The following is a 14,712-nucleotide window of genomic DNA, read 5'->3' as shown; positions in this document are numbered from 1 at the left end:
ATACTTAATATTATCTAAACTTGCTTATGCTGATTGTGTATAGCTGCTCAAATATTATATTTTCTCTTTATTGCTTTGCTACCTGCATGGTGTTCTACAAATGGTGATTATAATACCAGATCAAACAATGTCTGCCTTGTGTTCCGAAGTATCTTGATCCTTAACTAAATAAAATGACATCACCTCTGCCACAGTACACAGCATATTTTTTTCAGGGATTGTTCTCACCTTCCCCTTGTGGTTCTCTGCAAAATTCTTATTCCAGCTAAAGTGCAGGATTTTCCTTCCCATCTCCTGCTATGCTGTTCAATGTCCTCTGCAGAACATGGGGTCTGAAACTGCACTTCACTGAACATTCCGTAGGCATCCTGAACAAGGAGGCATAATCTGCAAAACAATGTTTAATGTTTCTCTGTTAGCAAATTGCTCACAATTATGAAACAATAGATAACAAATTGCAGAAAACTTGATTGTGAGTTCCTCGGAGTAGGGATTAGCCTAAAATGCTTTTAAAGCACTTTGCATATAATGGGTTCTGGGACAAATAAATACATTAAAACAACAATAGCACTAAAGATTTTTTCAAATATATTTGTAATAGACAAAGGATAACAAAAGCTATAGAGAACAAGTGAAAATGGAATTAAAGGATTTACACTGGAGATTAGGAAATAGTAGATAAGTAATACTTTGTTCCTGTGTCTATAAAGAAAGAGTATAGATCTGCCCGAAGTGGGGATGAATCTTCTAGAATACACAGATAACACAACTGGTTATATATTTGATCCACTTAAATAAAACACTGGATTTGATGAGATGAACAAGTGTCAAGAAAAAGGAAACTGTTGGATATATTTTTTTAATTTAATTGAAATGAGAGTGATCCAGATGATTAGAAATTGGCAAACACAACCCAATTATTTAAATAAATGAATAAAAAACAAACAAAACACGGAACTATACATCACTGAGTTTAACATTTGTTGTATAGAAACACTTGGAAACTATCTTCAGGGATGTGGTAAGAGTACCCCTAAACAAGCAATGTGATTAAGGACAGTCCACATGGAATCAAGCTCGGGAAGTCATGCTTAACTAACCTGCTGGAGTTTGAAGATATCACTGTCATGGTATATAAGGGAGAGTCAGTGGATGAAGTATATTTAGATTTTCAAAAAGGTATTTCATCACAAGGTTCCACATCAGAGATTAGCAGCTAAGATAGTATGAGTCACAGAAGAGTGGGTGAACGAGGCTGCTGGATACAAAACTAGCTTCACTGCCGTGGGGGAGAGGGGAATGGGGGGACAGGGATTGAGCAAGGAGACCTTTCAAGAGAGAAAGGAATTACAGAGCACCCTTGCAGACAGCGTAGGTGCCTCCAACATCTAGAGACACTTGATTCCTTTTTGGAGGAAACGAAGGTGTGACAGAAGGTAGAATTAAGATAAATTTTAAAAGTGCAGGCACTGCTTCAAGAGGCTTTAGAGGGGCTTCCTGTGAAATCTCCTTGTAGGTTAAGCATGTGAGCACCATTCTTGAAGATCCTCCACTGGTAGAGCACAAACCCATTTTAAAAAGATCCAATCACAGAGAAAGGACTGCAACCAGTGAATGGTAGACAGTCAGGTATCTCTTAGTTTAGCTCCTCATCCCTCTGGATCCATGGAATCAGCTTTCTCTTCATCTCTCACCCATTCTATACATGGAGCCTCCACGCTACCCAGAAGCATATTGGGCTGCACACCAAGGACTTGATCCAGCCTTTCAAAAAACGAACATGTTTTTTGTTCCACACTGGACCTATTTTTATCAACGGTCACTCTTTTCACAGAACTTGCTTGCCACTCCAAGTGAGGTCCATCTCAGCCATTACCTCAGACACTTGGCATCAGCCAGTGTTCTTTTAAGAAGCACTGGATCTTCTCATTTCTTGAGATCGACTTCAGCGCCTGCAAGTCAGCGTCAGGCCAAATGGCAGCACGCTCATATTAAGCCAGTAGCTTAAGACAGTCTAGTGGCTGAAGCAAAATGAACTCAGTTGCTGCTGAAGAAGTTGATCATTACAATATAGCACACAAATGAGCCCCACATTGTATGTAGTGTTATTTTTACAGACAAGTGGCTTCTAGCAAACTTGACCCATGTATAGTCAAGTGCATAAAGTATACCAGACAGGACGCATGAGCAATGATGGATGTGGAATAGTAGTGGGAGAAATGTACTATTGGAGCTATAACACCAACAATTCAATCCACAATAGTACTGCATCTACCAGTACAGTAGATGCACAAACAGTATCTTTGCTCACCATGAGTCTAATCCAAATGCCTATGGGAAAGAAGGGAAAAAAAGGAAAGGAGGAGGATCCGGGGAACTACAGGACAGTCAGCCTCACCTCAGTCCCTGGAAAAATCATGGAGCAGGTCCTCAAGGAATCAATTCTGAAGCACTTAGAGGAGAGGAAAGTGATCAGGAACAGTCAGCATGGATTCACCAAGGGCAAGTCATGCCCTGACTAACCTAATTGCCTTCTATGATGAGATAACTGGCTCTGTGGATGAGGGAAAAGCAGTGGATGTGTTATTCCTTGACTTTAGCAAAGCTTTTGATATGGTCTCCCACAGTATTCTTGCCAGCAAGTTAAAGAAGTATGGGTTGGATGAATGGACTATAAGGTGGATAGAAAGCTGCCTAGATCATCAGGCTCAACAGGTAGTGGTCAATGGCTCCATGTCTAGTTGGCAGCCGGTATCAAGCGGAGTGCCCCAAGGGTCGGTCCTGGGGCCGGTTTTGTTCAATATCTTCATTAATGATCTGGAGGATGGCATGGACTGCACTCTCAGCAAGTTTGCGGATGACACTAAACTGGGAGGAGTGGTAGATACGCTGGAGGGTAGGGATAGGATACAGAGGGACCTAGACAATTAGAGGATTGGGCCAAAAGAAATCTGATGATGTTCAACAAGGACAAGTGCAGAGTCCTGCATTTAGGATGGAAGAATCCCATGCACTAGTACAGACTAGGGACTGAATGGCTAGGAAGCAGTTCTGCAGAAAAGGACCTAGGGGTTACAGTGGACGAGAAGCTGGATATGAGTCAACAGTGTGCCCTTGTTGCCAAGAAGGCTAACGGCATTTGGGGCTGTATAAGTAGGGGCATTGCCAGCAGATCGAGGGATGTGATCATTCCCCTCTATTCGACATTGGTGAGGCCTCATCTCGAGTACTGTGTCCAGTTTTGGGCCCCACACTACAAGAAAGATGTGGAAAAATTGGAAAGAGTCCAGTGGAAGGCAACAAAAATGATTAGGGGGCTGGAGCACATGACTTATGAGGCGAGACTGAGGGAACTGGGATTGTTTAGTCTTCAGAAGAGAAGAATGAGGGGGTATTTGATAGCTGCTTTCAACTACTTGAAACTCCAACACAGTTGAAAGGGGGTTCCAAAGAGGATGGATCTAGACTGTTCTCAGTGGTAGCAGATGACAGAACAAGGAGTAATGGTCTCAAGTTGCAGTGGGGGAGGTTTAGGTTGGATATTAGGAAAAACTTTTTCACTAGGAGGGTGGTGAAGCACTGGAATGGGTTACCTAGGGAGGTGGTGGAAGCTCCTTCCTTAGAGGTTTTTAAGGTCAAGCTTGACAAAGCCTTGGCTGGGATGATTTAGTTGGGAATTGGTCCTGCTTTGAGCAGGGGGTTGGAATAGATGACCTCCTGAGGTCCCTTCCAATCCTGATATTCTATGATTCTATGTGATTGCTTTTGCATTATTGGGAGAATGTGTGTAAGTGGGCATGTGGGTTATTACAAATATGCTGGGGGCACCAAATAGGTTAGGATTACGCTAGTATACACAAATCTAAATTGAGATTAGCAATTGATTTATTTGCAAAACTGAATTCCAGATTGGAACTCAAGATAAAGAACATCACAGACTAACAACATGACTGAGGACATCACAAAAAATATTTACCTCCTTAAAACCTTTTTGCAAGTACAAGTGATATAATGAAAAAACCTGAGATCGTACTGATCATAGACCCAGCATCTCACTGTGCAAGGACAGGAAATCAGTCTAATGCTACAAGTATCTAATTAATGACAGTCAATTTTCCTCTTCACTCATACAACAGAAACAACCTAGCAGCACAACAGGACCCAGAAACGTATTCATAGAACTCTTGATGTCATTTCAGGTGCAGCTGGCTCAGTTCTTACAGATCCATTCATACACTATTACCAGCACCACCATGAATGGATGCAGCCTACTGGCTCCTTGAGGATGTTGATGCATGGCAGCTATGCTTTACAGAGGATTCTGTTTAGTTTTCTGAAATAAATTCTGAATTTGCATCATTTTCTCATATTATAATGTTGGCCCACATTTCATCAAATACAATCAAAATTTAGTTCTCAATCAAACAATATATACAAAATTAAGCAACAATTTGTACCAGTTTTTTTTTATCTTTGGAACCACTACACGGAACAAACTTGAAACCTAAATTACAAAAGACCACACATATAATCCAAAACCTAATTGTTCAGAACTACATTACTCATCTATGAAAATTCAGCAATGTATTTACCACAAATCCATCTCTCCATAAAGTGCAATATGCATTAACAGCTTGACTAATATTGTAAATTTTCTAAATAAATGTTTAATACTTGTTTGTTGCTATACATATTCCTGAACTAATATAAAAGAAAAAACATTACTATTAATCAACTGGATCTGTGCGTGTGTTGTGGGGATGGGGGCCTATATCCTCTTTTTCAAAATACAGTGCACTCAATTTATAAGACTCACTGATAGAAGAATCAATTGCATATAGTGATCAAACCCACTGGGACAAAATCATTCCCATACTAAAATACTCCACTTGCAAGAATCAACCACTTATAAAAAACTAATCATTCGGGCCAGATGTGATTCTTATAAAAGGAGTGCACTAGAATGGTCTGGAAGGCTTAGCATTTGTGGCCCTACAGAAGTACAGAATTTAAAGGAGGGATGTGGAAAAAAAGACTCCTGTTGAGACTGAACAGAGAGTTCGTTCTATCCCGGAGGGTGACATGGGAGACTGCATGCAGACGAGAATGTGAGAAGACAACTAAGGAAGAAGTGAGGTCTGACTCATTGATAAGAGCAAAGGGGGCAAGGACAGGGAATGATAAGAAATGAAGCAGAGCTTAGTCAGTTACTTTTTTTTTTTTTTTAATGTAATGACACAGAGTCTTATTTTAAACCTTGGGAAGATTTTGTTAATTTCCTAAAAGCCCTGGGGAACTGGGGAGGGAGTAGGAGAGGTTTATTACTTTGCATTATTTTATGACTGAAGTAATATTAAGGACTAAATATTTCCCACTGGAAATGTGGAGATGATTACAGGACTGCACTGTTGTGCCCCTCCTAATTAGACATCCTTCACAGTGAAGGAATAAAACTCCATTTTCTTCTTTTTAATTATACATGAAACATACTATACATCTATGGCGCGCTGCCTCGTATCTTGCACTTAAGTCTTCTGGAAGGATGGGCGTGAGTAGAACCCACCTGTGCTTAATCATTCCACAGTTGACAACTACCTCCACCATCTCTGCCAGTGAGAGGAACAGTGTATCGAAAAATATGCCTAGCATAGGAAGAGAGGAGAGGAGAGGAGAGGAGAGGATGGGATGACTGAGGGTGGAGAGCAAGAAGACACTGAATGAAGATGCTGCAGTTGCCCGTGTCCACATCCTGTAGAAATACGCAGCAGATTTGTCATAAACAGAACTTAACTAAAAGTAATTGTGTTTTATCAAAGGTAAAAGGACCACACAGACTTTTTATTTATACACATTTTAAGGAAAACACTCCAGATTGTGGTGAGAAAGAAAGGCAGGCTGAAATTTGTGCATACAACTCCCCAACAAATCTTCTACAGTATGCAAAAGGGACACAATTTGTTGTTGTTTCTTTGGAGGGGAAAGGAAGCGAGGGTCAGGAGAGTTGGGGAGAGAGTGGAGGGAAGGGGAAAGTGTTAACTTCAAAGTTTGCTCATCCTTTATCTTAACCATCAAGGTAGGGTATTGTTGATTATCCTTCTTTGCTGGGGAAGATTTCTGTGACATTATGAGTGTAATATAATATCTCATTGAAAGGTGACAGGGCCAGAAAGAGTTAAGTAACTCACAGACTGACCTGACCCATGGTGGAACTCTAAAGACTGGTTAGGAAGATATGTAAATGAATAGAGCTTTGAAATGCAAGCCTGCATTGTTAGAGATAGAAGGGTACCTGTTTGCTCAGGTCTTGTGATGTAAGCAAACAACTCTTGTCTTTTGCTATAACTCTGATTCAAAGATCAAAAAAGGAGTATTAATATTTAGGAAGACACTTGAGTGAAATAGTATTATTGTCTATATGTCTCTTTGAAGGTTGTAGTAACCTGTATCTGAACTGTTTAATGGATAAATTATCCTGTGCTAATTGCCATGATGTTTAGGAGAAGGAAAGTTAAGCCTATTTTTTTCTCAGGCCAAAAAGCTGCAGGAAATGTATAAAAACCCTGGGACACGATCCTTCCTCATCTCAGATCTGCTTTGGATTTCAAGAGGGGGAAACCTTAAGCCATAAGGATTGAGATCCCCAGTCACTGACTGGAGCCACCCTGAATATGGACATTGGACTATAACCTATGGACTACTTGTGTTCTTTTTGCGGATACAGACTAACACGCACGGCTGCTACTCTGAAACCAACCTATGGACTATTTCTAAAAAGGACTTTTGGCAACTACATGCTCATCTCTGGTATATATCTGGACCTCAAGAAATTGAACTCAAGCCTGTATTGATCTTTCAGTCAACTCTCGCTCTCTTTTCTTTTTAATAAATTTTAGTTTAGTTAGCAAGAATTGACTATAGGCGTGTATTTTGGGTAAGATATAAGTTATCATTTGACCTGGGTCTGGGACTTGGTCTTTGGAATCAGGAGAACCTTTTCTTTTATATGATGAAATAAGATTTTCAGAATTTATCACCATATGTTTGACATGTGTGTCTGGATGGAGGCCTGAGGCTGGGTACTTTAAGGGAACTGCATTGTTTGGACTCTTGAGTAACCAGTGAGGTACTACAGAAGCTGTTTTGTGCTGGCTTGGTAAATCTAAGTATTGGAATATCCACCAGCTTTGGGGGTTTCTCCGCCTCGTTCCATTTGCAGTTCACCCAAATTGAGTGACCTCAGCTGGATCCCAGGGGCAGCAGCTTTACAATTTTTTATCTATTTTTGAGTGCTCCTAGCAGAGACAAAGCACACTTAAAAACACTCCCCTCTCTCTCAATCACCACAGGCACAACACTCTGCCTACACAATTCCAATTCAACAACTTGTCTAGTCAAGTCTCAAGGCGGAGCTCCTTAACTCCTGTAAGCATAGCTTAGATTCACACTGTAACCTTCAGGACACCACCCAAGCTGGATTTAACTTATCTGAACCTCAGACATGCACACAAGAAGCCACCCACCGTTACGCAAATGAAGCAGTCCTTCTGCTAATTGTACCTGTCATTGTTGGAAAAATCAGAGCCAGAGACATAGATAGGGTTGGCACCCATCTGGGTTTTACCCAGACAGTCTGGTTTTTGGCTTCTGTGTCAGGGTACCATTTAGGATTGCCAGGTGCCCAGTTTTCAACCAGAAAGTCTGGTCAAAAAGGACACCTGGCAGTGTTCAGACTGGACACCAAAAGTCCAGTTACTGCGGGACAGGGGGAGGCGCTGGGTCATTAACCTGCGCCAGCCTCTGCTCAGCCAGGGCCACCTCCTTGTCAGGCTGCAACAGCTCCCCTCTGAGCACTGGAGCAGAGGAAGCCCAGCTGGGGAGGGAGGTGGAAATGATTCAGCAAGCAACAGGGGGTGGGCGAGGGTGGGGGAGAGGAGCAAGTGACGGGGGAGGGGGTCTTGGGGGAAAGAGGTGGAGCAGGAGCAGGGCCTTGGGGAAAGAGGTGGGGCAGTGGTCCAGTTACCAGCAATTAGAAAGGTGCAACCCTACAGATCTGAAAACACTGTGGGACCATGATCAGCTTGTTTATCCTGTCACACAGGGATTTTCCTGTAAAAAATACCATATTCAATGGACCACAAATTGCTTAATGTCTCCATTTAAATAGTATATCTCTACTGTATTATCGCCACTGCAGACTCAGACTGTTCTGTTCTCCTTTAAAATGCACATCATTTGTTGCCACTCCAGACAGGGATGTTTTATAAACCAGCAATAACTACAATTTGAAGGATACCGATAAAAAAAAAAGATACTATTAATATTTAGCTACCAAACTGCCTTTTTCATCCACAGGTCTCAAAGAACTCTATAGAGGAGAGTAAATAGTAGTGTGCTCATTTTATAGATGGGAAAATTGATACCCAGAGTTTAAATTATCTGTCCACAAATCAGCACGGTAGTGGCTGAGCTGAGAATAAAATCCAGAATCCCAGCCAATACACCAAATATGCCCAGGGAAATAACATCTTAAACAACAAATAGGTAGCAGAGACCTCCAAAAGTTTTAGTAAAACATTCTTAGCAATTACTTTGTCACCATGCATACCTACAGCGAAAATCTTAAACAAAGTAAATGACACATTTTGCAGTGTCCTTATTCCAAAATTACAGGTTCTGTACATTTATTGCATTTATCTAATCACTTGTGTTTTAATGGCAAGTATTCAAAAAATGGCCTTTTTTCCCATTTCAAAGAATCATCAACAAGTGCAGCTCAAACCTGGAAAATTAAATGTATCTTCTACTAGGACTTTTATGATCTTCCCCTCACTGACTCCTTTCTCCATTTTTCTACCCAGGTTACTCCTCCAACTGCCTTCTTCACTGCTTTTATGCCTTGAGGAAAAAGAGCTGATAAAAACTGCTTCTGTAGGAAGGAACAGGCCTGCAGGAGCCATGTGGTAGCCTGGCTATGTTGTTAATGTCAAACATACACATGACTGGAGCTGCATAGTAATTTAAATTTTCCCAGTCAACGTGGAACACTCCAAATATCTGGTGAGAGCTGAACATAGGCAACAAGCCACGGATAGCATGTGGCACAGACATGGACTATTTATATTTGTAAGGACCTGGGCAATGGTTCCAGAACTTGAACTGGACAATCATTTTCAACAGAATACATTTTTCCTATGCAGTTTTTTTTATACAGCACCAATGCACTGTTTTAAATTCACTGAACCACGCTCTCTGTAATTCACTTTCTTGTAATGCTTAAACTCCTGACGTTTGTTTCTCTTTTATATGATGTTCACAGATAAGAACTTTTCTAGTTCTTTTTTGAACACCATTATAGTTCTGGCCTTCACAACAACCCCTGGCAACGAGTTCCACGCGTTGACTATGCATTGTATGAAGTTCTTCCTTTTGTTTGTTTTAAATCTGCTGTGTATTAATTTCATTGGGTGTCTCTGGGTTCTTGTGTAATGTGAAGGGGAAATAACACTTGCTTATTCACTTTCTCCACACCAGTCACGATTTCATTTCCCCTCTTAGTTGTCTCTTTTCCATGCTGAAAAGTCTTTATAAATTCTCCTTAATCATTTTTGTTGCTCTTCTCTGTACCTTTTCCACTTCTAATATATCTTTTTTGAGATGGGGTGACCAAAACTGCATGCAGTATTCAAGGTGTGGGTACACCATGGACTTATATAGAGGCATTATGATATTTTCTGTCTTATCCCTTTTCAAATGGTTACTAACATTCATTAGCTTTTTTGACTGACGCTGTACATTGAATAGATGTTTTCAGAGAAATATCCACAATGACTCCAAGATCACTTTCTTAAGTTGTACCAGCTAATTTAGACCCCATTATTTTGTATGTATAAACCTCTACCCCGATATAACGTGAGCCGATATAACACGAATTTGGATATAAAGCAGTAAAGCAGCGCTCCGGGGGGGGGCGGGGCTGCACGCTCTGGCGGATCAAAGCAAGTTCGATAGAACGCGGTTTCACCTATAACATGGTAAGATTTTTTGGCTCCCAAGGACAGCGTTATATCGGGGTAGAGGTGTAGTTGGGATTACGTTTTCCAACATGCATTACTTTGCATTTATCAACACTTTCATCTGCCAGTTTATTACCCAGTCACCCAGTAACTGAGTTTTGTGAGATCCGTTTTTATTTAAAAAACAAACAAACATTTACAAATGATAAAAAGACATTCCTGTTACCTACCCAAGCTCAATATCAAGCTTAAGTTACAGTTCCAAACCCTTTCAGAGATGCATTTGGGAAATATTTTCTACATTTTTCTGGTTGTTTTGGCTGTCTTGGACTCCTGAATATTGAAATCATTCTATTAATAGTTGCAGCCAAAAAAATTACATCAAATAGAAACAAACATTCCCAGCAAGCTGTTGTTGGGGCTAGCAGGGGTAAAGAAAACATTTATTTGTTCAAATGTTTATCTCAGAACTTGGATGAAGTTTCAGGGGAAACAGTCCGGTGGGACAAAAACAAACAAAACAAACAAACAAACAAACAAGAGATAATTATGTTATAGCTTTCTGTAATTTGCCTGGATCCATGCTGAATACATCACCAGAGTAAAGTCTTAATTATACAATGAGAGAAAACTACATCCATAAGTATCTTCAATCATTTCCATTTGTTTTTAGAGTGCAGACATCAGCATTGCTATAAAGTAACTAAGAACAAGAAGAGCATTCTGGGTATATATAAGTAAATAAACATGAGACCATTTCACCTTGTTTCAGAATTGCTACCACCAGTACTTTTGTGGCAGTAAACTATAGGTAGAATGTAGTGAAAAAAAAAGAAAAAAAAAAAGAAGAAGAGGTAAATGCAGACTCCCATCATATACTGCAATGTTAAATTATGGAGAGCTTCCATATGGAGTCTCATTACAATTGCCTGATTTGTTTGTATGGATCAGCTTAGAACAGGATAAAATTTTTCTACAGAAAATAATTTACTAAACAACAGGAAAACTTTATGGTGAAGAAAGCCACAGACTCAGATGGACACCACCCATTTAGAGTGATATGAAATCTCCAAGAGAAGATCACATTCTACATTTAACATACAATCACCATCATCATGGCACTTAAATAGCACTTTTATCCATGAATCTGAATAGGCTCATACCAACATAAGACTGATACTAAGGGCTTTTTTGTTTTTAATGTTTTAATGTTCAACTGCATATTTCAATGGGGAGCTAAGAGAGGATCTTGTTCTGCACACTGCTGGGTGCCCTCAATTCCAAAGAGATCAGAGTTCAACTCCTGGCTCTGGCACAGGTTGTTTGTTTAACATTCAGCAAGTCAGATTCCCTCTGTGCCTCAGTTTCTTGTCTACATCATGAGAATAGAAATGTTTCCCTCGCAAGAGTGTTGTGAGAATAAATGCTCAGGAAGAGCATACCCTACTGCAAGCCCTTCATGTACTAAACTTGCATTTAAATTAAGGGCAGTTTTGTAAGTGAAAGGCTTTCAAGCCCATACTTTTTGAAATACAGCAGCATCTTTGAGAGAACACTTAAGTACCATTAATAATACATATGGCAAGCACTTTTCAAATATTGTAGCCACTGAAATAAAATAAGAATGCTGTAGCAATACTAGTGGCATCATTGAATCTTTCAACGGTGTATCATTTGTGGATATAGTGGATTCATTTTTAAGCCACATAGACTATGAACGGGCTGTGAGAAGAATTTATAAAATACAATACAAAATGAACTTTAACAACAAAGAAAGGGAACAGCCCACATTCTGAAGAGTGATAGGGCATTCAAAAATGTACTCCTGGTAACATAAAGCAAAAGAGAGAAATAAAATATTCATTGCTTCAGCGAACATGTAATGTGAGTGAAATATAACACTGCAGGGGTTTTTATGGAGCTGCATTCAGGAAGAAATTCTTCCTACAGTTTTAATGTAACATCATCCTACTGAAACGATACTAAAATCTATATCTATTATTCATCAAAATAAGCAGCAGAAAAAAACAGCAAAGAAGAAAATCACAAGTGAAGGCTTTCTGGGGACCTTCGTTTGGCAAAAATACAACTCAATTCTTCCTTGAGGTTTCTGATGTTTCTTTTCACCCCCGGTTGTTTTTCTCTTTGCTCTCATTCATTGGCTCAATTTCATAGGTGTGTGTATAAGTGAGGGAAAGTGTGTGTGTATAGACTGTTTACAAGAGTTATGGTAGCAATTCTCAGCAGTCCATTGAGAATTCCAGGAAATGGCCCCTGTTATTTTATTCTAGGTCAATGTCAGCTCATGACAGGCAATAAAGATCACACAGGACAGCTCACTCAATCGCAAAATCCTGTAGTGAGGCCTCAATGGGAGAGAGAAAGCCAGCAAGCTGTGAGTGGGCGGAGTGCCTTCCCAGCACTCTACCAACCACAGCACAAGGAATTATGATAAACACTACTCTGGAAACCAGATACAACAGTACATTGTGTTCTTCTTCTGAAAAACAACCAGACTTCTCCTCACTTAAAGTAAACAGTTAATCCTGTTTATCTTTTTTTTCTTGATGAGTTGTTAACAGAACGATCTTTTCTGCATAGAAAAGTAAAGATTTCCCCGCTAAAATTCATACAGATTTTTTTCCTCCAAAAGGGGGGAAAAAAACCCACAATCAAGTATGTAAACTTTCTAGTATCGGCAGGCAGTGAGGAACACCAACCTTTCTTGGCTTAAACTGACTTAACACAATGATGCCAAAAACTGAATAAGACCTTTCCCTCTCTTGCATATTTTATTTTTGGAGTCTCAAACACAGTGTGTTATTTTTCTCATTTAACTACTACTTTTCTGTCATGAACAAGCAAAACTGGTAAAAACTGTTACATGCGGTATCTTTGCGGGCTAGGTAAATGCTATACTGTATATATGAGATTCCTTATTTCCCAAACTTTGATTTAGTCAGGTTTCAGTGGTAGCCGTGTTAGTCAGGTCTTTACAAGAAAGCGGTGTGGGGGGGAGAAGGGAGAGTGTATTGTAATTAGTTTCTCGCCACAAATTGATAAGTTGCTTGCTTTTCCTCTTTTTCACAATACGTGCTAACTGTGTAAATTCATCCTGTCCCTGATTTTGCATCCTAAGGATGACTAAATAGAAAAACAGCTGGAATTGATTATCTTGTTTTTATGAAGCCACCATGTTATACCTATTAACTACTTATTACTGGTGAGTCCCAGTGGGTCTTCTGCAGGGTAACTGCTTTTCAGTAGGAAATCCCAACCTTTGGCACTAAGAAATTAAAACTGTACAGAAAAACTCCAGATTTAAAAAGTTTTTAAGATCCTAAATCACTAACAGGTTTCAGAGTAACAGCCGTGTTAGTCTGTATCCGCAAAAAGAAGAACAGGAGTACTTGTGGCACCTTAGAGACTAACAAATTTATTAGAGCATAAGCTTTCGTGGACTACAGCCCACTTCTTCGGATGCTCTAATAAATTTGTTAGTCTCTAAGGTGCCACAAGTACTCCTGTTCTTCTTTAAATCACTAACAGTATTTATTTGGCCTCTTATAATCATAAATACATATGAATTTGAAAAAAAAAAAAAAAGATTTATCTGACTAGTCTTTAGTTTAGGATTTTGGGTTTCCTACGCAGTAGAATGGATGATATCATCAATGGTTCATGGGAAAAAAACAGAACTCTGAATTTGGGTCTTGGAAAATAAGTATCTGTGAGGCAGATTTTCATATATTTTATGTTTAAATGTATTAATAAGTTTTAAGCTTACACAATCATTTTGTTACTGATTTGAGCTCTTAAATACAAAAGTATTTAATTTATTTTTTAAACTCTTGAGAGAAGTAGTTTGAGCATTGGCCTGCTAAATCCAGGGTTGTGAGTTCAATCCTTGAGGGGGCCATTAGGGATCTGGGGCAAAAATCTGTCTGCGAATTGGTCCTGCTTTGAGCAGGGAGTTGGACTAGATGACCTCCTGAGGTCCCTTACAACCCTGATATTCTATGAAGTATGGAGCACAATGCCTCCCAAACCTCCTGTGGAACACAAACACTGCCCCACCTTCCTTAGGAAACCTGAGGAGTATGTATCTGCAGGGGCAGTCATGGCTCTATCACTCCCTTACTTTTCAGAGAGGCTCTAATGAAGAGGTCCCCAAACTGTGGGTTGCAGTCTCTGAGGGGGGTATGGGGAACATTGAGGGGGCGCAGCAGGACCCAGGCCAGCCCCCTATGGGGGCCATGGAGGAAGCAACACCCAGCCCTGGTCCGCTCCCAGCTCTGCTCTGGCTAGGGTTGCCAACTTTCTAATTACACAAAATCAAACAGCCTTGCCCCACCCCCTGCCCCTTCTCTGAGGCCTTGTTCTTTATAAATGGTCTTTGTCATTTTATTTCTTGTGCATAGGGGACACTGTACTATTACTTAAAATTGTTAAAAAGTTTGAAATATCTGTCAATATAGTTTATGCAGTTAAATCAACAAAAAAAATGGCTACCTACCTTTTGTAACTGTTGTTCTTTGGGATGTGTTGCTCATGTCCATTCCATTCTAGCTGTGCATATGCCCATGTGCATGGCCGTCGGAGATTTTATCCTTAGCAGTACCTTGTGGGGCTGGCTGTGGCGCCCTCCAGAGTGCCGTGCTTATGCCGCGGTATATCAGGTGCCACTGGCCCTCCGCCC

The 14,712-nt window shown here is 40.1% G+C and overlaps 1 protein-coding gene across 2 annotated transcripts in view; it reads right to left on the bottom strand.

Annotated features, from left to right (window-relative positions):
- The window catches only part of SPIDR (scaffold protein involved in DNA repair), a 317,639-nt gene that overhangs the window by 34,114 nt on the left and 268,813 nt on the right, over window positions 1-14,712 (bottom strand). For both annotated transcript variants that reach the window (XM_034762891.1, XM_034762893.1), the window contains exon 11: window positions 229-387. In XM_034762891.1, the coding sequence (XP_034618782.1) occupies window positions 229-387 (159 nt within the window). The remainder of the gene's footprint in view (window positions 1-228; window positions 388-14,712) is intronic.

The sequence above is a fragment of the Trachemys scripta genome, chromosome 2 (assembly GCF_013100865.1).
Source record: "Trachemys scripta elegans isolate TJP31775 chromosome 2, CAS_Tse_1.0, whole genome shotgun sequence".
NCBI lineage: Eukaryota > Metazoa > Chordata > Testudines > Emydidae > Trachemys > Trachemys scripta.
Note: the sequence above shows the minus strand (reverse complement) of the source record. Positions and strands in the feature narration are given on the sequence as shown.